Source organism: Drosophila simulans, chromosome 2L (assembly GCF_016746395.2).
Source record: "Drosophila simulans strain w501 chromosome 2L, Prin_Dsim_3.1, whole genome shotgun sequence".
Classification (NCBI taxonomy): Eukaryota; Metazoa; Arthropoda; class Insecta; order Diptera; family Drosophilidae; genus Drosophila; species Drosophila simulans.
The window spans coordinates 7,625,087-7,650,349 of record NC_052520.2 but is presented as its reverse complement, the minus strand read 5'-3'; the positions used below and the strand labels follow the sequence as shown (position 1 = coordinate 7,650,349).

At 42.4% G+C, this 25,263-nt stretch overlaps 3 protein-coding genes across 6 annotated transcripts in view; 2 read left to right on the top strand and 1 right to left on the bottom strand.

Annotated features, from left to right (window-relative positions):
• On the top strand, window positions 1–1,712 carry LOC6731373 (zinc carboxypeptidase). Its single transcript, XM_002078491.3, has 5 exons — window positions 1–210; window positions 270–406; window positions 533–917; window positions 982–1,369; window positions 1,457–1,712. The coding sequence occupies exons 1-5, from the start codon at window positions 46–48 to the stop codon at window positions 1,648–1,650; spliced, it is 1,269 nt and encodes a 422-aa protein (XP_002078527.1). The 5' UTR covers window positions 1–45; the 3' UTR covers window positions 1,651–1,712.
• On the bottom strand, window positions 1,642–24,701 carry LOC6731371 (unconventional myosin-VIIa). 3 transcript variants are annotated; one of them, XM_016179719.3, is made up of 10 exons: window positions 24,645–24,701; window positions 10,311–10,574; window positions 9,125–10,246; window positions 8,554–9,069; window positions 7,415–8,434; window positions 5,126–5,335; window positions 4,771–5,069; window positions 3,173–4,708; window positions 3,000–3,123; window positions 1,642–2,932 (listed from the first exon to the last, which is right to left on the bottom strand). In XM_016179719.3, exons 1-10 carry the CDS (start codon window positions 24,669–24,671, stop codon window positions 1,682–1,684), a joined length of 6,369 nt encoding a protein of 2,122 aa, XP_016023986.1. In that variant the 5' UTR covers window positions 24,672–24,701; the 3' UTR covers window positions 1,642–1,681. The 3 variants fall into 3 exon arrangements, with proteins under 3 accessions (XP_016023986.1, XP_016023985.1, XP_044779839.1); XM_016179718.3 differs by lacking the exon at window positions 24,645–24,701 and adding an exon at window positions 12,270–12,510; XM_044923904.1 differs by lacking the exons at window positions 1,642–2,932; window positions 3,000–3,123; window positions 3,173–4,708; window positions 4,771–5,069; window positions 5,126–5,335 and having other exon boundaries at window positions 6,588–8,434; window positions 24,645–24,692.
• The window catches only part of LOC6731370 (slowpoke-binding protein), a 33,397-nt gene continuing 23,905 nt past the window's right edge, over window positions 15,772–25,263 (top strand). For both annotated transcript variants that reach the window (XM_016178750.3, XM_016178746.3), the window contains exon 1: window positions 15,772–16,437. The gene's annotated coding sequence lies outside the window, so the exon portion shown is untranslated. The remainder of the gene's footprint in view (window positions 16,438–25,263) is intronic.

Below are 25,263 nucleotides of genomic sequence, written 5' to 3'. Positions count from 1 at the left end.
TTCTTAGGCACGAGGCCGCCAGTGGAATTTTAGTCATTGCTCAAAATGCGTCTGCTTTGGTTGCTTGCCACGCTGGTGGCTCTAACAAGTGCTGGTATCGTTAAGGACCCTCCCAAAGAGCGTTATGATAACTTCAGGGTATACAAGCTCACTATACAGAACAAAATTCAATTGGCTGTGATCGAGAAAATTGGCGAGCTGACGAAGAAGGTTAGTTGTTCACTTCCGCAGATGAGAAGACATATCCCACTGTATTCTTTTGTGTTTAGTACAATATTTGGAAGGAGTATGACGAGCGTAGTAGGCAGATTGATATTATGGTTAGTCCTGGAGAACTGAACCATTTTCAGGAGCTGCTTAAATTCAATAATATCAGCAGTGAGCTTATGATCGAGAATGTCCAAGAGTAAGTAGTGGAATGCGGCACAGCGTACGGGTTAATGCCACTCGAGTCGATAAGATCGCTCGATTAGCTAACCATTAGTGCGTGCTCACTTGGGACCATAAAGTTAACGATCGGATCCCCATTTAGGCGTATCGACGAGGAGCAAGTCACGCCGACTGCAGATAGCGCCACCTTTGGCTGGACGAAGTACTATGAGCTGGAAGAGATTGAGGCCTGGCTGGACGAGATTCTAAACGCTTATCCCTTGGTGACCGAGGAGTTCATCGTTGGCCAGTCCTACGAGGGGAGAACCATTAGAGGCATCAAGATCTCCCACAAGGCTGGCAATCCTGGCATTTTCATCGAGTCCAACATTCATGCCAGAGAGTGGATAACTTCGGCCAGTGCTACATGGTTCATCAATCAGCTGTTGACCTCAGAGGATGCCGATGTGCGAAGTTTGGCCGATAACTATGATTGGCATATAATTCCCGTGTTCAATGTAGATGGTTTTGAGTACTCACACAAGAAGGTGAGAGCATGCTTACACTGATTTTGAGAACTATTTATGTATTTAAATCTTTGTGCGACAACAGGACCGTATGTGGCGCAAGACACGTCAGCCACATGCCACGAATGCCTGTATTGGAGCTGACGCCAATAGGAACTTCGACTCCTATTGGCTCCAAAACAATGGAGCCTCTAGCAATCCCTGCAGTGAGACTTTTGCTGGGGATAACCCTGGATCTGAGCCAGAAGCCAAGGCCTTGGTCGAGTATCTGACCAAAATCCAGGACCAAATTAGTGTGTACATATCCTTCCACTCATATGGACAGTATTTGCTTTCGCCCTACGGACATACCAAGGAGGAGTTCCCAGAAAACTACAATGATATCCTGACTATTGGCAAAGCTTTTGCCGATGCCATTGAAGCACTGCCGTACGGAACCGTCTACCAGTATGGTTCTACAGCTGACGTGCTTTGTAAGTATTGCTTTAATCAAACTAGAACAACTAATGCACGCGCATGCTAAATTATAACTATTACACAAATATGAATTCTTCAAACAGATGTGGCCACTGGAACCTCCGTGGACTGGGTGTTCAACGAGCTGGGCAAGAAGATCGGTTACACAATCGAGTACCGTGATAAGGGTCGCTACGGCTTTATCCTGCCACCAGTGCAGATCATTCCCAACTGCGAAGAGCTAATGGTTGGCATGCTGGCTTTAATCGAAAAGACCAAGGAGTTGGGCTACTTGTAAGAGTACGATTTATTTGTCCTGATTATATGGTTTATTCGTGTCCATTAAAATACCTAACATAAGAGGCCAGCAAATCGTCCATTTTGTATCCTTGGGTGGTGCTGCACAGCAGCTTCGATGCTCCGATCATGTTACCAAACCGAATGTGGAAGTGATTCTTGCCCGAGCTCCAAATTCCCAACTGGGAGTATTCATAGCTGTGAAGGATCTCCTTAGTTGTCGGATCCAGCATATGGAAACCTGTGCTGTTAATTGCGATTAAAAGAGTTTCGGGAAGGGCATCGTCATTTTGTTGCTTCACCACAAAGAATGTGGAGCCGAAGCAAGCGAAATGGGAGAGCTCTTGAAGGAACAAAATCTTGGCGTGATCCTCCGTTAAATGATCGCGGTGGACTTTGGGCAGGATCTGCTGCCTCCATTCGGCCACCGTTTGAAGCGGTATTAGGTCTTCAGGAATTAAGCGTGGCAGAACTTCGGGCAGCCGCTGCAAGCTAACGTTATGATCTGCACTGTACACAAGAACTGCCAAACGCGAGGCCTGCTCGCAATCGATGGGATAGTAGCCCTTCAAGTATTTGTGCAGCTCTTGCGGATAGCTAAAGATCATATCTCCATTGAGGTCCTCGCCTGGATGGTTGTTTAACCATAACTTCCTCATGAAGTGCAGTTGGTAGTGGCCATCGGATATGGAGCGTATGGTCCTCTGCTGTCTTAGCCAGTAGATGAGTTGGGTGATGAAATCAAAAACAAACTCCTCTTCCGGCATAGCATAGACCCTGTCGCCTGTCTTCAAAAAAATACTATAACCCACAGGTGATTTGAGTTCCAATCTTTGGGCTATATCCGCTATGAGCTCTGCTCCCCGAGTGTGCGATTCAATCTCGAAAGCCTCAACCGTATCGTCGGGGAAATATATCTTGTGGTAGATGTGCAGGCATCGCTGTTGAATTCCCTCAACCTCAATGAGATGTGGAGCCTGTTTTCGCTGGCCCTGTGCCAAGGATCGCTTTAGGCGCTTCAGACAGGCATCGGCGAGGGCATCTGCACGCATGCGCAGTAGTATGATCAGCTCCCTCATGACCAAGACACTGGGAGCCACCAATCCCGTGGCCAAGTAAAGCAGGTCCCAGCCCCGCTTCTCGCTTTCACTGGAGGGATTATCGGTCAGTTGCTTCATCAGCTGGCAGTAGAGCTCGTCACACAGCAGCGGGTGCTGCAGCGCTGGCTGGAAGATGAGGTCCGTGTTGACCGGTAGATTGCTCCTTGCTATGTCGCCCATGTACTATATGTTCAGAACGTATTGGTTGTAAGAACTAAAAGATGTATCTTCTATTCACTCCAGAGCATACCTTAAGAATATGATGATGCATAACCAATGCCTGCTGGAAAAGTGGCGGTACCTTAACGACAGCTTTGAGCAGAGGGGCTTTCAGCGGCTCAGGTGAAAACTTTGATAGTTGTGCCTTATCGGAGCTAAAAAATAATGTTTGAATTAAATTCCATACCAACTTGTTTTACTTACTCCAATGGCTCCCTAAAGTGGCTCTCAGCCAGCTGAGAGATATTGTGTTGACGACGACGAGAGTAATTGGCTCTTGGAGTTGGTTTCGGGGGTTCTTGAAATCGGCCCTCCCGGAGGATATCTTGAAGTTTTTCACTCGGCTTGGTGAGGGTGGCCAAAACGCGAACATTTCCAGCAGCAAACTGACCCCACTGGCCATTGACACATCCCCTGTACCAGTCTTGTGCATTACCAGCCATTAACTGGGCACCTGTTACACCTGCCTCAAACTCGATTAGGTCACCGGGGTTTAGCACTAGACAATCCTCTAGATCCCCCTCTACGACCTGATCAAGAGCTACGCCATAACTTGAACGCTGTCGGAGATTATCCAACATATAGTTTATCACCTCGTTGGCATCCTGAGCAGTGCTGCACTGCAGCACAAAATTGACGTGTTGAAAGGTCATAACATGCAGTTTATCATCTGATTCCACGTGCACTTTCAGCACCTCGCTAAAACAACAGGAAGCCAGCACCTGTTCGGTTTCGTCTATAAGAAAAAGGCCCGTGGAATTAATGCCCAGCATAAGTTCATCGCTCTGGAGCTTTGGTCCCTCTTTGCGAACCACTTCAAACAGTCTGGAGTGTCTCATAGGCCAGGAGAGATGTGCAAAGAGACATATATCCTCCTTTGCTCTCTTTTGGGCCTCCAATAGCAGGTCATTCTGTTTTTCCTTTACATAAGAGCTCTTCTCATAGGTAACAGCTATTAGGCGACTCCAGTTCTCAATGGCTCGCTCGCCGGGAGCTAGAAGATCACTTGGGACAAATGCAGTGATCTCCGATGGCTTCAATCGATGAATCTCCCCAGGTCCATGTTCTACAAAGCAGGCCAGAGCGCACACCATTGCTATGTCCTTCTCGGAGCGACATCGATACTCTCCGCACTTCAACCCGTTAAGAATCTGTTTGTATATAAGTTGAGTGGCCTTGGGGTCCACCGAGGGATCATACCAAGTGGCAAACATTTCCTTCCGGAGGTATAGTTTCCATGGTGCATCCAGCTGGCGTTGCTCGCACTCCGAAATGGCATCCAGGACATGCTCCTGACCTGCTCCCAGCGGCATTAGCTTCCCATTCAATGACATCACCAATCCAAAGCCAAAGGTGTCGGTTAGCCCCATTCCCTGACAAAGTTGATGGACTGCCTCTCGGGCCGTACTCGCCGCATCCACCTGCAATCTTCTCTGCTGTCCATCCATCAGGTGAATGTCCAACTTAAGTGGATGGCGACCGCGGATTGCGTGGAGCTCGAATAACGAAGGTGGCTGACAGCGTGGTCCATTGACCAGGGTTCGCTCCAATCGCTGCAGGGAAGGAGTGGCCTGCAGTTGCGCAGTTCCCTGCTTCATGAAACTGCGCAAGTGTGGCTCAAAGTCTTTGCTGGGGGGAAAGCAGCTGAGGCATAGCGAAAGGAGCAACCATCCTCGGGAGTAGGAGCTCCTACTTGGGTTAAGATATAGCTGCTTGCAGATCTGGGCCAAGATTTCGTCTCTACAATAATGAATTGTTTGGTTTGATGCGAAGAAATGTGTTGTTTTCTTGTAATAACATACCGTAAGGCATTTTTTATTATACCGTGACCAATAATGAAGTGAAGTTTCTCCAGGTGGCTTGTGGGAACGTTGAGCCAGTGTTGATAGAATTCCTGGGCTTCCTTTTCACCACTAGCCAAAGGCTTTGGGATACGTCTTTGGGATTGACGCACAAATAAGCGAGGCTTATAGGAATCAGAAGTGTTCAAGAGGCTTGCCAAATCACTCATCAAGTTTTCATTTTCGGATGCGTGAAGAGAAGGCGAGGAAATAACATCCGGCAAGTCGCCCATAAAGCGGAGTATAGTCAACCAAATGGCCTACAATTAAATGTAAAAAAATGTTTTTTATATTTATTCATTTTCCAGTCACTTACCTTAGATGCCATCTCATCAATGGGATGTTCATGTTTTAACAAAGATTTCTTCAGAGGCTTTCTTTCGTGCTGCGCAGTGGCGCCACCGCCGAAGTAAGTCGCCGCATATTTCAAATAACTGAAGTCGGAGGTGTCGATGTTATTCGGCACCGATTTGGGTAGGCGTATTGTATCTCCAGAAGAGATGTTGTTAAGTTTCCTCAAGGCTGCCTGAAAGTAGTATTTGATAATATGATTATTTACAGGGTAAACAAAGTTTCAAACACCTATACAAGCTGTATTCACTCTCCCTAGTTCCAATCTCTTATACCCGGTACTAGCACAGAGTTTATAATTCTGCCGTATTAATTATTTCGACACCTGTAATCTGAGTGCCACTTATCGAAAGGTGCTTTACTCGTAAGCTTTTATAAATATAAACTTGTCGGTGAGGGACTAGTGGTAGTACTGGTATGCTGCACCCGAAGATATGCCCTCGCGATAAGGACGGCGGCGATTATTTACGATCCCGTTTTATTTCATTTATCATTTGGTATTTGTTTTAAACTTCTGCCGCCAACTGATAACGCATGGTGTTGGCCACGCTTCGAAAAACTAAGGCCTCGACGCGAAAATTTGTTTAGCACCCATTTAGTTACTGACTAAAGACGACACGACATGGATCTGCGTACTAAAAAATGGTTGGACGGGCAAAATTCTTCAACATTTTTTTAAATAAAATACAATTTAGTGCGGGTGGGTGCGGATGGTTTTATTTAAATTTGGGCATAAACCCTTTTAGGCTTCGTGGTAAAGTATAAGCTAACTTTGATATTTTTGTAAAAGGAAATCCCTTACAAAATTATCTTTCTAGAGGAAATATAAACGAAAAGGTAAGGAAATTGGCTCATAAATTAGCTTCCTGATAATCTCATTTTATGGTCCTATAAAAATGTTCCATAAAAGAAATAAAGATCTTTAGTGGTCCTCTTAAAAATTCTAAAAAGGCTTTGAATTAATACATTTAAATTAATGCAATAAATCATTCAACAAATTTTAACTAGATAAATGTATAAGCTTTCTTTAAATAAAAATTGTGGAAGGCTCCAGAACTTTATAAAAAACTGGTATAATAATCTGGTAGGTTTCATAAAATAACAATAAAATCGCCTGTGGTGCTCCTATCTTTTGAACAAATTAATTTATTCTAATCGAGATAGCGTTTAAATGCCCTTGTTAGCCACTTGGCCTATTCATGTCCACTGTCACATTTTAATAAGTAAGAACTGATGACTCAAGCTCACTCAGGTTTTTTTCGAGTATAATGGTGAAAAGCAATCCCAAAGTGGGGATATGAGTGTGGGACGCTCACTGGACTTGGACACAAAGCACAAAAGCCGGATTGGGGAGTTCGACTTTACCCCATAACCATACAACCACAACCAACGCAGACGAGTAAACACACGAACGAAATGCGCATTAATGTCTATAGTTGCCTTAGAGAGTTTTATTTACAGAGTTTAAAAAATATGATACATTTAGAAGTAAGGAAAATGTAACAAAACGCAATCACAAGCCAAGTTATATGTTTTTATATACAAGCCGACATTTACTGCACTTATGTATAAGATTTGTACATTAAAAAGGAACCCAATGGGTGGCCCAAAATCAACAGGATCGAATAAATTTGAAGCCAAGCTAACCTATGTCGTTGGGCTGGACAAAACTCGGGAAGGGTGCTGATCAGTATGTTGGTACCATTCGTTTGGAAAGTTAAATCAATAATATCGTATAGTCAGTAGAGATATGGTTTGTTGCCATTAGCAAAGAAAATATTTTTATACAGATAAATAAAATATTTTTATACAAATAAGAAATCCCAATTGAAGCGCAATTTTCAAGAAGCAAATTTTGTATAAGCTTTTTATGAAGTTTACATGTTCTTTTGACTGAAGTTTGTAAAAAAAATGATTTATTTACAGTTTTGTGTGGATAATTGTTGGATAAGAGCGCTTTCTTAGTCCTTAACCAATCGTACTGATCAGGACCACTATTAAGAGAGTATACTGGCCAATTCCAGCCGTATTAATATTAGCCATAGCTACGAGTGTCTAGGTTTGTTCGGATCTGTTCCAGTCCCAGCCTGATTCGCTACTAGAGGCGGGTCTGGTTGACAATCTTCCGAGGCGCCGCCTCGTAATAGTTGACCGGGCGGGAAAGGAGCTTGGTGGGCACATCTCTGCGCAGGCGCAATGCCTGCTCGAACATCATAGACTTCTCTTTGACATTCGGCCCCAGAGGACCACTCACATCGGGTTCATCGTTTAGGAAGCGGAACACGTCATCCACCATTTGCTTGGAGGACTCCACATCAATGGTGCCAGGACTCTCGGGTATGGTATTAATTCTGGTGGCGGCACTGGCCGGTCGAGTGGGTAGTGGGGCAGCTACTATCAGTGTGGTGGGTGGTGGTGGCAGGGAGTTGCGGGCTTGCAGGGTTGGAGCCTTGGGAGCCTCTTGCTTGACGGGCTTAGTTCTCTTCTTCTGCTGCACCGCAGCCATGGCCAAGGCGTTTCGGGCGGCTGCTTCGGCCTTGAGCCTCTGCTCCTCCTGCAATAGTTTTTCCTGCTGATCTCTTTGTTCTTTCTCCTTCTGCTCCTTCAGTTGCTGCAGTCTCAGCAGTTCCTCTGCTTCCTTCATCTTGGCCAACTTAAGTAACTCCTCCTTCTTCAGCTGGTTCTGCTTTCGTCGCTCCAACAACTTTTTCTGGAAGTCCTTGCGAACCAGATACCCTCGGCTCAAGGCCTGCAGTTTTATGGTTCGACATCTGACCATCGTGAACTTGGTGGTCAACTGCTGGGCAGCTATACAGGCTCCCAGGCGATGGAATCCCTGCCGCATAACCTGGTACTTACGACGCTGCAGGCGACCTCGCCAATATCTCTGAACCGTAATAATGGCCTCGCGGTATCTCTTCATGTAACGTCGGAACAAGACCTGTCTGATTCCTCGCTGAATGGTAACGATACTCTTGAGCATCAGCTGGGACCGCTGCAGTTCCAGACTGGCGTCGTCCTCGTCCCGCAGGAACAGCTTTGTTTTTCCGTATTGGCGATCGGAATCGGCAGGTAGGGCAACTTCACAGATCTGCCGCGCCACCTTCCGGCAGTCACATTGCTCCAAAGATCCCACCGGTGGCACCAAGAGGCGGTATCTTTCCACGAAGGCACGGTAGGCGTGGCGGATCGGATAGCCCGCCCTTCGAATGCGTGCCGTCTCCATCATTCCAGAGTAGCGCAACTGCCGCACACACAGCTCCTTGTCAAAGTTCTAAGGAAAAGTAGAAAAAGTATATTAGGACTTAAAAAGGTTCGAAGAAGGCTTTCACAATAAATAATTACATCACATCCTTGAATTAAATTATTTCAACTAAATAATTTCTCACTCACCTTTGGTTCCTTGTATTCATTGGGCTTGATGCAACGAATAAAGTAGGGATGTGCCTGCGACAAAGTGCGCATCAGCATGTCCAGAGAGTTTCTGAATTTCACGCACAAAGTGGGCTGCTTCTTGGCCGTATCCATGGGCATTTCATGTGGGAATATGTCCACCAGATACTTATTTGCTGATCGCTGAACCAGAGTCCTTAGATCTCCGCTGAATGAATCCCTGTTCTTTTCGAGGAAGCCCAATGGATTGTACATCACGACGCCGGCATAATGACGGATTCCAAATAGAGACGTTTGGGTGGTTTTACCTTTTACGTAAATGGAACGATTACCATGCTGAACATGTAGCTTTTCAAGCAGAGTTTGGTCAGTGCCCTTGGGAAACTTGGACTCCTCGTCAATGAGGGACATCAAGTTCATGGGTTTCATGCCAATTAGATCGAGGATTTGCTGATTATCCTGGAACTCAATGTGCTGCCAGTTGATATGCTCGTTCTGGTACTCATCCTGTTCCATCTGTAGGAAAAGTTTGGTTAGTAAGGATATCACATATTTTATTTTGATCACTTACCTTGAAGATGTGTCCCACGAAAAATTGCTGTAGATTTTCGTTGGCATAGTTGATGCACAGTTGTTCAAAGCTGTTATTGTCGAAGTTCTCGAACCCAAAGATATCTAGAACACCTATGCTATTCATGGGCTGATCCACTTGCTTGTTTATAGTCTCATTGATTCTTCGCACGATGCGCACAAAAATTCCATCGTACAACGATTTTACAAAAGCATCTCGACCCTCAATAGCCGCTTCCTTGGACAAACTGGTGGTCACGTGCTCACCATGCACAAAGATGGTTCTTTGCGTAAGAGCAGCATTGAGAGCTGATATGGGTATTCCCAGTAATTGAGCCACTCTCTGTAGATTTGGTGTGTCGTCTATCTCAGCCGTAGCCAAATTGGCCACCTCGGTGGCCGTGAATCTGAGGTTTCCCAGGTGCAAAATAGCCGCCAGTAAACTAAGTATGCTCCACACTTCCTCCGGCTTAAATGAAAGCACCTTCATGGCCGCTCGAATATCGGCAAAATCCTTGGCATCACCTCTTCCTGGCAATGTAAAGCATCCTCCTTGGGCCAAGTAATGATACTGACTTGGCGATTGCTCCTGTAGCTTTAGGCGTTCTCTCTCCGCAGTTGAAAGTCCCGCCAACATGCAGTAGAAAATGTGATAGTTGCGCTCATCGCGACTCTGGAAAACAATTCGGGATTTTTCCAGAAGATACTGCTGGATTCTAGCTCCCTGAATAGCGCCCTGTGGCGTGAATCTGATATCGATGTACTTTCCGAAACGCGATGAGTTGTCATTCCGTACCGTCTTGGCATTGCCAAAGGCCTCCATAATAGGATTGGCCTCTATGATTTGCTGCTCGATCCACGAGTGTTTGCCACTAATTGCGGCCAGATACTGAAGGATCAGCTTGGTGCTTTCCGTCTTTCCGGCACCCGACTCCCCGCTGATCACCACACACTGGTTCTCCTTAAGTCTTTGCAGTCTCTGGAAGGCATTGTCACTAATGGCGAAAATGTGAGGAGGTAGTTCAGCAAGGGACTTATTTCTGTAGAGCTGTATCTCGCGATTCGTGTAGATAGGCAGAATCTGGTACGGATTGATGGCCACCAACATGGAGCCTGTGTAGGTCTACAAATATTTACAAATGGTTAGCTAGCTAGGCATCTTATTAAGTAAATACTAGTAAACTCACATAAATTAATTGCTTGGCATATCTGTTCTGCAGGTTCCTCAGTATAGTGTATTCCTGTAAGTCACCCAAAGTGATCATATCCTCCACATCCTCCTGGGAGGTGATATGCATGGCCTTCAGGACATCCCCCGCTGGCACCCAGAACTGCTTGTTCCGGTCATCGCAAACTAGGGTCTGTGTTTTCTCCGTTCGCACAATTCGAGCTCCAAAGGGCACTGCGAATTCGCTGGTAGTATTTTGCGGCTTAACCCACACATACTCGCCCTGTATTAATGAAATCACAAAATAATAGAGATTAATGTCACAGAATTAATTTAATTATTGTCAAAATCCTACAAGCCCAATATCAACCCAGTGGCAATTCAAAAACTGGTTGTGGGTCATATCTCAAATGTAAATACTGATAAGAAGTTATTACACCGCCGAACGGAAATAATTCTACATTGGAAGTTTATAAATCTAAATTTCTGCCTGTTCATAAAGTGAACAATAAAGCCTGAGAACTTAACAGAGGCTTATTTAGAATGACGCATTTATTAAGGCAGAGATAATCGAACTTTGAACTTCATTTTTAACTATTATTTAACTAACGAACTTTGAAAAGCAAAACATCTTGCATTCAAGGCTTCAGTATATGGCTCCTATATTATTCGATTTTAGACTCCGATAAGAAATCAGAAAGGTATCAAATGCGTTGTTAAGTAATTAACCCGTGGGACTCTTAATTATCCAATGAAATATAGATATATTTGATAGCTCTGCTACACCCAAACCAATTTCGGTGACTTTACTTTGTCTGCTTTATATAAATTGCTTTAGAAATAGGTGAATGAAATAAGGGTAATGAAAGCAAACGGTAGCCAACATTTGCAAATAAAAGTAGTTGTTGCCAGGCGTTATCTTATCGGCTGAATGCCGATATACAAAGAGGTTTTATCGGTATTTCGGAATAAAACTGTGAACAGAAGAAGACTACATGACATGGGAGCCGAACAAGTAATCATTGCCAAAAACTAAGGGTCACCACGAAAAGCCACAATTTTGAAATATTTTTAATCTACGTAATCTAGAAAATTTGATTTTTTGGTATCGATCTTCCACGACCTTGCTTATCTACTTCAAGATAAGATTAAAGACCAATCGAACCGAAATCAGTTGATGTCACCCATTACCCATTTCAAAAAATGACATGATCACCTGCTATAAAAAATCGATCTATTTGTATTTTAGAACTTTACTTTCGCCATAAATACTGATTGAAAATCGGTTGCTTATACTAAAGTGTTCGACTATGAGATCACCCCATTAAACAATGAGTCATTTCTGCGAGTTATCAAAAATATTTTAACCATTAGTGTTGGCTAATGGGTGTATAATACTAATTTTTTAGAAAGGATTAGAGCACGCAAACAAAAACAGGCTGATAAGGAAAACTTAATCAAAGGCAGTGCATTCTACTTTAAGTAGTTTCAGGTTTAGTTTATGCCAAAGAATTTTATTGAGCTTTTTCGTATCTCTATTCCTGTGGCGACTAAACTCAATCGATAATTGGCTAAAATTTTGATAAGACATTTGCTCAGAGAGGAAATATAAGGAATTTATATAGTGCTATTTTTGGTTGTATTCTGCAAATGAAACCCGAGACATATTTGAGCTCGTGACGGACACAATCTTTTGTTAGGCTACCTGCTCGTAAATACTTTATGCCCATAATCACAGGTATTACTACATTCCAATTAACACCCCACGTGTATGTGAGTGTAGGTGATAAGAGGAGGGAAGTTTAAAATTAAAATGAGACCCATGATGGGCATAAAGCAGAGCTCTGCCAAAGGAATGTGATAAAACGATTCGGTTATCATAGTAATTTTCTGATAACCAGAGCGAATGGATGGGAAAAACTGCCACGACAACCAGGAAGTCGATCTAAACGCGTACGGTTTTGGCATTCGCACTTACATGTTGCCGCACAAATTCGGACATTTTGGCCTGGCCAATTTCACTTCACCCCACTTCACAGACACACGCGCCGTCGACGGTTCTTAATTGGCAAATATTTGCCCAAAGATTTGAGTTCTGTTGCCACAGCCGTTTTTAATCGAAGTTTTCTGTAGTTCTGTTCGGTTCGGAGTCTCGCAAACGTCTGGGCTCTGCTCATCGGGGCCCTCGAACCATTCGGCTGACGGAGCGAGTATTGCCAACTGTTATCTCGCCTGATAATGAATATTGAATGCTTTTTGGCAGCCCTTATCGTCCCTGTCTCCATATGGCGGCGCTCTCAGCGAAATACAAATTCGGCTTCCAGGGGATATGCCGTATACTCACCGCAGCCCATGCATTTTGCATACGTCATGATTAGCCGTATAATCGTGTATTTCACGAATCGCCGCTTATCTAAACATGAGCTGCACATTAGCTTACATGCGAATATCACCGTAACTGACCCTGCCCATGAGTCATGTGATTGATCATGAGTGTTCCGTAGCTCATGGATAACGCAAGCTAATACCAATATAATGCAATCTGAAGTACCCAGCCATGAGTTGGTGCCAATGGCTATCGTCGTTCTATTGCGATTTAGGGAAAGTACCAACATGTGCTATCAGAACACATATCATTATTGGTTTAATTTGCTTTAAAAGTTTTATTTTTTAAAGAATACACCGAATTTAAAGTTTTTAATAATCCAGAAAATTTCAAAATAAATAAAGTATTTAATAAAACTATAATATCCTAATGCAACTCAAATCAGAATAAAAAATATATTAAGCGCCTAAATAACTCACACAATATTTTGTTTGGGTGAGATTTATATACTATGTAGTTTGTTTTCTTTTGTTCATCAATGAACCTTTTTTTGTTAATTCATTGTCAGACAATCAAGTTGATAAATTAATTTTAAATTGACATTGGCTTCAGTAATATAAGAATGTACTACGCAGTTCCTTTTATTGATATAAGTATCACAAGCAGGTGTCTATTTAGAAACAAACACCTTTCTGGAATTCATACCTTTCACCCCACGCAATGGGTTCTATCCATAAATTTCGATTTCAATAAAGATTACAGAGTCCAACAGTAATTGTTGAGATTCGTCATTCTCAACTCGTTTTGCCTATCGGTCGCAGCGACAGCGCTTGTCATTTGCTTCAGTAATTTGTTAAGCGCTATAATCATAATTGAATGGGTTTGTTTATTCAGCAGCCAGTGGTCGAGATACTACTAGTAGCAAATAAACAAAACTAACTTCATTTGAAGTGCAAGTGCCGGCTAGTCCTTTTGTAAATAGAATGTATAGCCTCATTTAATCAATTGAATTTATCATATTTGCTAACGCATTAACTCATACGAAAATATTACTCATACGACATGTGGCCGTTTCTCTTTACGTTGTGCTAAATAGCAAATAGCTAAATAGTAAGCAAACAAACAAATATTGCTGTTCTTATTCCAATTGCATTTCATTTTAGAAGAGATTACCGAATGTATTTTTAAGTACTCTACTAGCAGATTAGCGACTTGAGAGCTCCCAGACTGACTGGAGTTCACCATTTTCTCGTTCATACTAAATTTGGTTTTGGCCCTTCCCCTGACTTTTCGTTTGGCCGTAACGTCATCGTTGTCAGTAGATTATTTGGATGATAAGCGAGGGAGCAGCTTCAAGTGGCTGTAATAAATTGCAGGTGCCCATGGGGACAGCGAAAGGCACGTGCCGGCAAAGAAACATCGGAAGACGCGAGTATCTGCGGCATCTGGGGTGTGACTTTCCCGGTCGCAAAAGGATGTGGCTGCCAATCCTGCCAGCAGCAACCACTAATCCCCCTCGGCTTTTCTTCCTTTCGCAGCGAGTGCGAGTCCTTGGCGGAATGCAACGAACCCTCTTGAAAAGCTCGCGGGAGGGGCGAGAGGTGCGCGTTAAAAGCGCAATTAGGATTATCCAGCAAGTGTGCTTAGCAGGAGCAACATGCGGACTAGCCGGGGCAGCTTAGCCAGCTGAGCGAGCTCAGCTTTTGACCCAATTTCGGACGTCACTAATTCGTCGGCGGATAAAAGCAAAGAAAGAGCCCAAGGTGGCTTTGCACTGGGAATAAAATGATTTTAGTTAATTTACTTTTAATACTCTTAAGGGAACAAATATAAAATGTTATCATAAAATGTTAGAGCTGTATACATTTACAATTGCTAATAGGGATCATGCTATTTATTAATATTGTAGGTAAATTTTTCTCTCTGCATAGAAAAATTAAAGAAGGGCCGAAGATGACAGCAAAGACTTTTCACTTTCCTCTGACATTTCGCGGATTGCTGGTGGCGCATAAAAATTCAATTAAAGTCGGCGGCGGCTGGCCAAAGGACATGAACACAAGGCGAGTGTGCCGTCATAAATTCCACGCCGATAACGCGGCGTATGCGCAATGTCGAGCAATTTGTTCTGAGTTGCCAGTTGCGAGGTGAACCCCAAGCAATCATCGTCAGGCGAGCAATTTACAATGTTTGCCGTGTTCCTCAGATAGCAGCATCGCATCCACCGCTGCACTCGCTCGCTGACACTGATAATTCAGTTGGCGATGTAACACTTCCACCTCCCACCACCGCCTTCAAGACAACCAACCACCCAGCCACCCACTCTCGAACAAATTGTTGACCTATATTTGGGCATCAATGAAACGCGAGCAGATGTGGCGAACAGAAGGCGAACGGGGAAACAACAACTGCACCGCGTTTTCAATGCTGTTGAGTAAGTTGAGTAAAAGCTCCTGGTAGCCGCTTCGCTGGAGAAAAGCTGTGTAGCAATCACTCTTTCCACGTCGGTGCTTTATCAAAGCTTTGCGACTGGAATGAAAAGCTCCCACACTCTCCCAAACGAAATAGTTACTTTTTTCAAAGATAAGGATATTCGCAGCTATGAATTTGTTTATAACGGTTTGTTTGTACACTTCCGCATATAGGAACATTTTTTTAATTAAAGAAAAATTAATAAATAAAAGTTACAACTGAAAAACAGTTAAGCCCTAAAATTTTGTTCATCAATATAAGACTGAAACTGAATTAGTCTGTTTTTGTCTGCTTTAATAAGTTAACACATGCTTTTGGAAAACTATTCTGTTGCTATCAATTACCATATGTTTGTAAGAATTTCTACATCACGTACCATATCTTTTCTTTACGTTCAAGTTACAAGAATGGGCAACTCAAACAGCTGACTTGCATGAAACCGTTATCGAGAAGATACTATCAGATACTGGCGGCCGTAGAAGCTCCTGGAAGGGGTAATCAGCTGGACGAATCCAGAGCGAGAGCGAGAACGAAACAAGTGACAGTGGAACAGGCGAATCCACCGAAAAGGGAAAAGGGTGTCAATGGAAGACCACAAATGGAACTTTTTGGACACTTTCTCTCTGTCTCTCGGTTTTCCACTCTCTTTTAGGAGGAAATAAAGGCGGCAAGCGGCTGGCAGCTTTTCAATCCAGTTCGAGTCAACCAGCGGAGTGGACGTCTCTATTTCTCAGTGTAATTTTCAACCGATTCTCTGCCGCGTCGCGAATAAAACGATTATCCTAAATTAAAATTTTAACAAACTTACACTTAAATTAGAAAACTTAGTCAGGTTACTGATTACCAAAAATTTGATTATGTGTATTGGCTATTCGCACACGACTGTCATTGGGAATGCCATCAATTATTTAAGGCATTTATTTTGATTCAGTTTCCTTGTGCTTTTGTTTGCTGGTTGTCCCACAAAAACAGAAATTGTTTGCCCTCCAGGAGCAACAAAAACAACTGCGAGCGGAGAGTGCAGAGAGCCGATGGACACCGAAAAATCCGAATAGGAAACATACCGAAGTTCAAAAAGCACCGAGCACCGAACACACGGAAATTCAGTCGCGTAAGGGCATCGCATCAGTCCGCACCGCATCGCATCTTCGAGATACATCCGCATCTGTGAGATACAACAGCATTTTTGGGATACTCTCGCGAGTGCAAATTTTTGCGGCAATAAGTCAATTAAAAACCCGAATCTCTAACCATCAATAAATCAGATAATCAAATACCGGAAAATAGGCAAGCAAAGAAAGAGGAACTCTAAATCAAGCTCAAAGCTCTTCTCACCTTTTCCTGGTTACAGGTGAGTTCAGTGGATGACACTTGGGGGGGTGGTGGCCTTTTATGACCTATTTGAAATGTGAAGGGCTGTAAATGCAATTATTCGGCAGCCACAATGCGTATCTATGCGTTTTTTAATGTAATTCAGAAGTAATTCTGAGAATTCTGTGGAATCTAATAAATGTTGACTTTATTTTCCCAAGTTTTTTTACGAGATAATGGGTAACTGGATTTCCAAATGGCTAACTGGAATTCTATGTCAGTATAAAGACCGGTTTCAAGCTTAAAGCAGGATTCATTAACCCCGTAGAAGGTCAAAAACTTTTTCTTAGAACACTCCGCAGCTTTAGTTCAATTCCGAATGCAATTCGGTGTTGGTGCCAGTGACTCTGTGCGTTTCCCATTTTGTACAGCTGCATGGACGTCATGGGGGATTATGGAAGCATATTACGCATACGCCCCATCCGCCAAAAGCAAGTGCATTCGGAGATGATTGTCAGCGTTCAATGGAGCATCCATTGCCATTTCTTTCTCCAGTTCCCCATGCGGTAATTGCAGCGCCAACTGCACGAACTATTCCTAATGAGACAGCTTAATCGCAATCGTAAAGCTAGAGTCCCGCACTCATTTATCCATCTACCCCTTCTCAGATTTTGGTGAAGAGAACTCTTGAGGAACGCGCTCGGTTTCTTTTGAATGCCGCTGCGTTTCTTTCTCAATCTCAATTGGAATGCATTGCGCCCAAGGACATCGGCAGAAGCAAAGGAGCTGGAAAATGGTCTTCTGGGTGGTTCGAAGGGAGGCCTTTTGCTTTAGCGGTACATTACTCAGTTTACTGCCGGATTATAGCCTTAAGCCGTTCGGAAGTTTCTCAAGGGGTTGGGATACTAAACGAGCAGACAGCTAATGTCCGTCCCTCCACATTTTACGAGAGAAAAAGCAGAGACAGAGCACCAGGATTTCCCAAAATAGACAATTTTCTTTTTTTAACTCTCTCTCACTGGAGAGTAGGGAACCCAAACGGAATCAGTGAAAGTGGCATTGACAGGAAATTCAATTGGGTTACTGCCTGGTAATGGACTTTAAGGATATTTATTGAAATGCAATAACCATTTTTTCTGGATATTTTAAAATTTTGGAAAAATAATTGCTAACTATATCGAAGAAAATTTATAAATTCAAAGTGCAAGTCTTTTCTGGAAAACTTAACAATAAGAAATAATTCAAAATTGTATGACTTTTACCTTAAAAATTAAGATACGAAAACCAAAACATTTCCTTTTCCGCTGGCAGTTATTGTCCCGTGTTAATCTAATAGAAAACGATTTGTTTTGTGGACATTTTTCTATTAACGTTTTCCCAATTTTATTGTGTTTGTGCAAACATTTTTATTTGATTCCGACTTTTGCTTTTTCTTGTCTCCTTACTCCCATTTTCATTGATTTGATTTTCATGTTAATTTAGATCACTCGACTGAATCGATTTTCCTGCGAACGGAGATAACATTTAAGTGCGCCCAAGTGTCGCCTACAATATTTCCGAAATTTATGCTAATTATGCAAACGCCTCTGTACAAACAGCAAACGCTGCGTATGCGTAATACTTTTGGCCATATTTTGCTTTGTTTTGACAAAGACAACAAAGGTCATGGGATGTGAGGGTACCAGGCGTCGAGATTTCTGGGCGGTGATTCTAAAAATAGAAAACAGAGTGAATCATGGATTCACTAAAGAAAATAAGTATTTTGTTAGGACTCACATGAGTTGCTGGGTAAAGTCTTGATTCGAAAGCGATTGGTTTGACAGGGTAGTCATTACTCAGGTCAGACAATAAACCATCTAAACCCCTTTCTTCGCTGAACACCCTCTGAATTCTAAGAGAACGTTTTCGTATTGACTAAATCTTATATATCTTCGCTGATTTATGCGTTGTATTCCAGCAAAAATGTTTATTCTGAGCCCTTTTTTGGAGTGCCAGAGAATTAGTTCATCCTGCCATGTTGGCCACGCCCCATCGCTCACCCCGCCCCTTTGTCCAGGATTCGTTTTGTGTGTTGCTTTCAATTTGTTTGTTTATTTCACTTTTCGAAAAAGGTCAAAGTTAGCCACATTTTGTTTCGCATTCGCTTTGGGCTTTCACCCATGTGTGTTTGTGTGGGTCAGGGGGCGTTTTGGGTGGGCGTGGCTTTCGAAATTTTGTTTATGTGCTTTTCTGACATTCATTAAAAGTCCAGCGAGCGACGGAAACTTTGAAGAGATTATCGACTAGGGCAGTCATAATATTTATGGGCTCGCGGGAAAGGTCAGGGGTTGACCTTTGCCTACCCCAAAAAAGTACTTTCATTGTTGTCCCAATTTAAGAAACGACAATAACACATGATCTGCGATAAGAAAATTCAAATCAAAGACAGCCCCGAAAAAGAAAACCTGGGGGAAATATTCTGGTGGACGGGGTTTGACATTTTACAAATGCCAGCAATAAAATTAACTTAAATAACGTTTATTCTGCGCATCGAGTTTCAACCAAGGCGGGGATTCTTAAATTCAGAGGTAGTGGGGGCAAAAGGTCGAGGCAGCCTTATGATGGTAAATGACTTTGACAAGCAGCGTAAAATTGTGGAAGTAGAGAAAATTCTGGATTTGGTGAGCTGCTTGTGAATACTCTTGGAAAATTTAAGTGCTATCCCCATATCATACATAAAAATCAGTAGAGTAATCTGTTTACGTTGTAGATTTTTGAACTATATGTTAGGTGTATTAGGTGTATAATAAAGTAATAGGAACAAAATCAAACATAATATTTTTAAATATGTAGTTCAGTTGCTACTTATATCGTGAAATATGCAAATATTCCTCGTGTCGATATGTTGACAGCACACGGCAATGTAATGCTAACTTATAACCCAAAGTCATTTCCAATATGCAACATCAGCAAAATGAAAAACGGAAGCAAACCGTAAATTTGCATTCCCCTTTCAGGACAACTAATTATAAAGTTTTCCAAATGAGTTTTGTTTAAGTTGAGTAGGTTTTATCTAACCGCAAAGTTTTGTTTCGAGTTGGGCTTAAAAGTAGGCAATGCTTTTTGTTTATTATTAAGCTCTGATGAGTTGGCAACATTATAATGACGACCTAATAATTTAAATCCATAATAATAGTGGAGGGACTTCCAGCTCCTTGAACTTAATCGTGTTTTCTTCTCCCCGAATGAACAATTAGGGATTCAATTAACAATCAATTTGCATAACAAACGAGCTGACCCACGCATCGCAGTAAACAATTAAATGTATTCATGTGTGCGTGCACAAATAAGTTGATGTATTTAATTTTATGACCGTAACCACACAAACAGAGTGTAATCCTTTGTGCAGAGAGTGCTGGGTGTTGATCCGTTCGACATGCGAGCAACAACTTCCGCTTCCGCTGCTCGAAACTGAAACACAAATCATATTTCCGCTTTGCATTGGCAGACCCTAAATAGAAGGAGGTGCGACCAGGTAAATGGTACAAATTTGCTGCCAATCGCGACTAATTGGCAGCCGCACATAAATACCAACGTACACACATGTCCTGGTAGGTGTAATTTGGAAATTAAACATGGCGCTCGCATTTGAAATGCGCATTTCCGGTTCGCTCGTTTCGCCATTGCACGGGGACAGTTTCATTTATTCATTAGCCTTACAATCGGGTTGCTGACCAGGCCAACTTTCCAGGGGTGAGAGTCCTACTTTGTCCTACTTTACCCCATGCTGAAATAAATGCAGAGGTACGATGGAAAGCGCAAAAAAATCCAAGCTTTCAACAGTCGCCGCTGCAGGTGGCACCTTTTCATGGTGAGAAACGGCGGGGTGCTGGAAAACGAAGTGCACGGAAAAAAGAAGCCTTTAATTAATTATTTATTATATTAATTAAACTTTGGAGTCATAACTTTGCATGAGCACAAAGACCTTTTGTTTTTGTTACAAGAAAAAAAGTAAACCTACTTATAATTAAAGTTTAAAGATAAGAAAGTGGAGATATGACGGTAAGCCTTATATTTCAATCGATAATTTTCTTACTAAAATGTTCTTCTGGATAATTATTAAATTTAAATAAAATTTAGTGTTCGACTGAATTTGTTTCTTACAGTGTATATTTGTGGCAATGGCTGAGTTTAGCAGGTGAGCCGCACTTTGACGACATTATTACGACGTGCGGCTGCTCCTCCTGTCGCAGTTTTTTCTGCTTTTGTTGTCCTGGCCGTGTTGTCCTGTCATTGGCTTAACAGCTAATGGACTGAAATGGCTATTGTGGTTTTCTTTTCGGCCATTTTCCTTCCCCACCCTCTATTTGATCTGCTTTCGTGGCCTCCTTCGGTCGACCAACGCTTGTCATTTGTTTTCGGCTTAACCGGGATTCGCAGGCCGGCAATCATAATTAAATCGGTCAACAGTTCGGGGCCAGTTCTCAGAGGATACATTCTTCTTTTGAATGAGATTGAACCCACTTTTCTATGAAACAAAAAGAAAGGGGCATACAGATAGACAAAGGAGGCAAAATATCTCACACAAAGCAGACGCCTAAGGGGATTTTTTGCCTGTGAGTCGCTTGCTCAGGTACGATATGATATGGACCACAAACCGCAGTTTAGTATGCACCAGGACAAGCTCTTCCCAACGTCCACTTCATCGTATTCAGGTCACACCCACATATACTAAGTGAAATAATAGTACATTTATCATCCAAATATACTTTTTCGTATCCCTTTTGCTCTAAACAATGAAATTGGTGCATTTTAACGTATATTGTTACAGTAGATAATACATTTGAATATTTTTTAACCAAGAACATTCAAGTAGGTGCACTGTCTTTTCGCTCAGTGTGAAAGGGGATCCAAACCGAGCTTTCTCAATAAGGAAATGTCAAATTGTGGTCGCATGTTATGACCAAACCCCGTCCAGAGGGGATATGCAAATGAATTTGTGTGCGAATGCAAGTTTATTGTAATTTCTGGCATAATTACTTATCCAACAGAGATAATGGAAAGTGGGACACTGCTTGGGAGGACTCAAGTCAACTAGAGAGCACATCCATTTGCATAATCCTGAAGTTAGCTGAGTGAACGAGGGTCTGAATTGGCCCTGAACAGCGTTGGATTAGCAGGTGGTTTTAAGTGAACTGAACATTTGAACGATCTCCATATATTCCCCACAAGCTAGTATTCACTGCATTCTAATTGGGGTATTCAAACGAAGACGTTTCGGATAGATTTTATATGCATGAGCTCATCCCTTTAATCGATTGCGATTGAGAAGTTTATTCAGTCGGTGAAATGGAAGTAAACATACTCTTGAATGGAATTCAGTTGGAGATTTCCAAGGGAATTGAGTCTTTTCACTCCTGATTCACTGATTCAATCCTCTAGGAATTTCCGCAGTTGACTTAACTTCTTAGATTCGCATTAAAAATAAGCCACATCCTTTCATTAAATCAAAGCGGAATATCAATCCCCCACTCAACTGTTGTTATTGAAAAGTGAGAGGCGAAGAGGAGCCCCAAAAAATAGGTAAAGTACCCGGGGTCCAGATAATTCCTGCGGACAAGCAAAGCGGCAAAAATGACTGACAGCCACCGAGCTAGACAAGGAGTAATGTGGGAAAAGTCGGAAAAATGTGGAGCAATTGAGGATGATTTAATTATGCAAAAGCAGCGTGGACAGCAGACGTGAGTCCAGCGTGAACGGTCCTTTGCGCATCGTTTGCGAATAGAAAGGACACGACCAGGACACAGGTCCAATCATTAATCATTTATGCACAGTCTGAATATACGTGTTTGCGTCTGGCTGGACTCCTTATTAATTGGAAACGTTTCATTCGCGCAAATCAGTTGTACGGAAAAAAACAAACAAAATATTAAACTAATGAGTTTCGTTCTCGGAATATTTTATTTAAACTTGATAAATGTTGAATACATAACAAATAATGAAATTTTAATCTTTTGCAACTCAGAATTCAACAGCACTCGCAATAGTTAAAGCTAAAAAGCTAAAAGAAAATGAAAAGTTATTCATAATTGTATATATGGGTCATCAATTAAGCAAATAGTTATTGATTAAAAGAACATTTTTGTACAGAGCTATTTCGAACCATAATTAAAAGGGTTGCAATTCAATACTTGGCCATATTTAATAGGCTTGTGTTCTAAAAACCCTTGATTTCCTTTGCCAGACGTCAGATCTGACTGCTGTTTTAAGCCAGCTCAGACGTTGATTTGAGCCCATTTGCATCTCATCAGTTATCCGTCAGCAGCCAGATAACAATTATCCCATAGCCAGTTATAATTCCTCGCTGCGTTCCAGAGCAATTTGTTCGACTGATTGCCGCGGAAACAAAAGGAGACTGACAACTGTCAACATCTCGGGACTGACATTGTGGGACGAAAGTTGCTGCGGTTTTCGACCATTATGGGGATTAATTGAGGCATTGTCTGCGGGTTGGTCGGATTCCCTTGCCATCTGGAGCTTGGGGCATATGTCAATGACGTCAGCGCTTTCTGCAATGATTTCCTGGGAAATTACACACAACCCCCCACCAAGAGTATGCGCTAATTAACTGCAAGCGAAGAGGGAAATGTGCCAACTGGCAGCCGGAATCGGATAATTAATCTCTTTACCGGTAGGCAGCGAAACCGAAACCGTTTCAGCATTTTGGTGGCACTTCCTCCGCTTCTTGGCGGAAAAGGAAAATGTGTGTCAGGGCTGGAATGCTTAGGGGCGAGAGGACGGCAAAAAGTGTCCTTGGACAACATTCGCATGCAAAACATTTTCGAAAATGCGAGGCGACAGCAAAGCAAACATAGCCACAACATCGCTGATATCCTTCTTGGCACTATGAACTTATTTCTTGCTTTTTATGACGGCTGTTCCCCGAGAAACTTTTCAATTTTGACAGAGAATAACGGAAGGCGAAGGATAAATCTTTCTGGGCTGGAAGGGATTTCTGTTTGTTCCGTGAAATAATATGAACGTGTGAGGAACTCAAAGAGATTTCAGCTGAATTCAATTTTACTTGGCGTAACAAAATAAAAAAGACCACGACGACAGAGGGAAAAACAAACAAAACGTCAACAAGGACGTGGCAGCCAACCAGCAAGTGCCAGGATTCAGTGCCACATGGTTTTGGGATTGTGAGGAGGTGTCTGCTGGGATAACATTTTAATAAAAATAAATTCGATCAACACTTTTGTTTGCTCAGTTTCGATTCCATGTGGTAGCCCGCGGCTACCGGATTTGGCATATTAATAATATTTACTCGAAGCAGCAGTGGAATGTATCAATCAATAAATCAATATCAATAAATGGAATGTATCATCAAACTAGTTTTACATTTAAAATTAATCGAAGCAGATCTCGAGGTTTGAATCGGATAGGACACAAAGCTGGAAAGCCACTTGACTTCATTTTATTTTTAACTTTTTAAGGGTGACCTCTAAGCCCAACACACATTCACAAAAAACATTCCTTTGGATAGCAATCGCGATTTATGGTTAGTGCCTTCACCTGCAACGTCCCACTACGTTTACCATTACTATTATGGCTTTGTGCGAATGTCGTCGGGGTCGACTTCCTGGCTTCCTTGGCAATTACAAATGTCACCTTCCACATAAACACATTGTTGTGCAATCAAACAGACCGTAAATAACAGAAACCATCCGAATTTACGAGGCACCCAGTCTGGGGCAGTTGGCCGCGGAGGGTGTTTCTGCACTTCCGTTGCATGTCCGTCTTCGTTCGCCTTTATTACATCCGGTTCGGGGGAGTGAAAGGTGAAAGAGGAAAAGGTCGAACATGGCCACGAAGTGCGGCAGGTGAATCCGCATCCGCACCACAGATGGTGGTCATGGACTCTTTGTCATTACCACATAGCTGGAACATTAAAAACGCATTTCCAGTGAATGGTCAATCCTGCGATCTGCCCAAAACTTATTTCAGAGTCGTGGGCTGTCGTTGAAAGCTTTTCCGACCACTTTTCCTGCCCGTTATTTGACTTCCCCTCCCGCTCTGCAATCAATTTTATTGATTTGAATTCGCATTTGATTGCATGCATTTCAATTCGATCGCATTTCACTTTCTTTAATTGCGTTGCGTTTCAAATTCAATTTACCAACGCATAAACACACTCCCGTTCACGCAGATACATACACTCGCACTTTACCCAAAAACACAATTGAATAATGATAATTTCACACGTACTTTTCGAGGCGAATAGCCGGCGTCCATTTTCTACGCCGACTTGTGCGGAACTGACCAACTGTGTATATAGAGGCCCATGGCGAGATTTGTTTATTCGCTTGCCACATTATCTAGTTTTCCATGCCGTTGTTTGCCTTTCCTGCCACTCGGCCGCTTTTCTTGGCCATTACCATTGCCATTGCCGTTTGGCTGATCTGCGGAAATGGGAAAATGCGAGAGATGAGCCGAAAGAAATGGCAAATGGGAGAGAACTAAATCTAAGGGAAACAGTTCGCACCACATCTGCGCTGCATTTAAATGTTATCAGTATTCAAGAATTCTTGTTTTATATTGACCGTTAAAAACAATGTTGGTATTGTAAAATGTAAAACGATAGCCTTACGTTGTCCAACCTTTTTGGCCTACGTTTGAATAAAAGGAAAAGGCATTGAAGAGGTTAAACTTAAATTAAAAGTTCGCAATTAGCTGGCTTTGCTTAAAACTATTACTCTAATATATACCCTTACGTGTGTAAGTGGCTACAATTAGTCCTTCCGTAATTCCCCTCCCCAGTGTCGCATTACATTTTGCTCCAATTAAGTTTGGGTAATGCCATTCCATTGACACTCAACCAACCCAA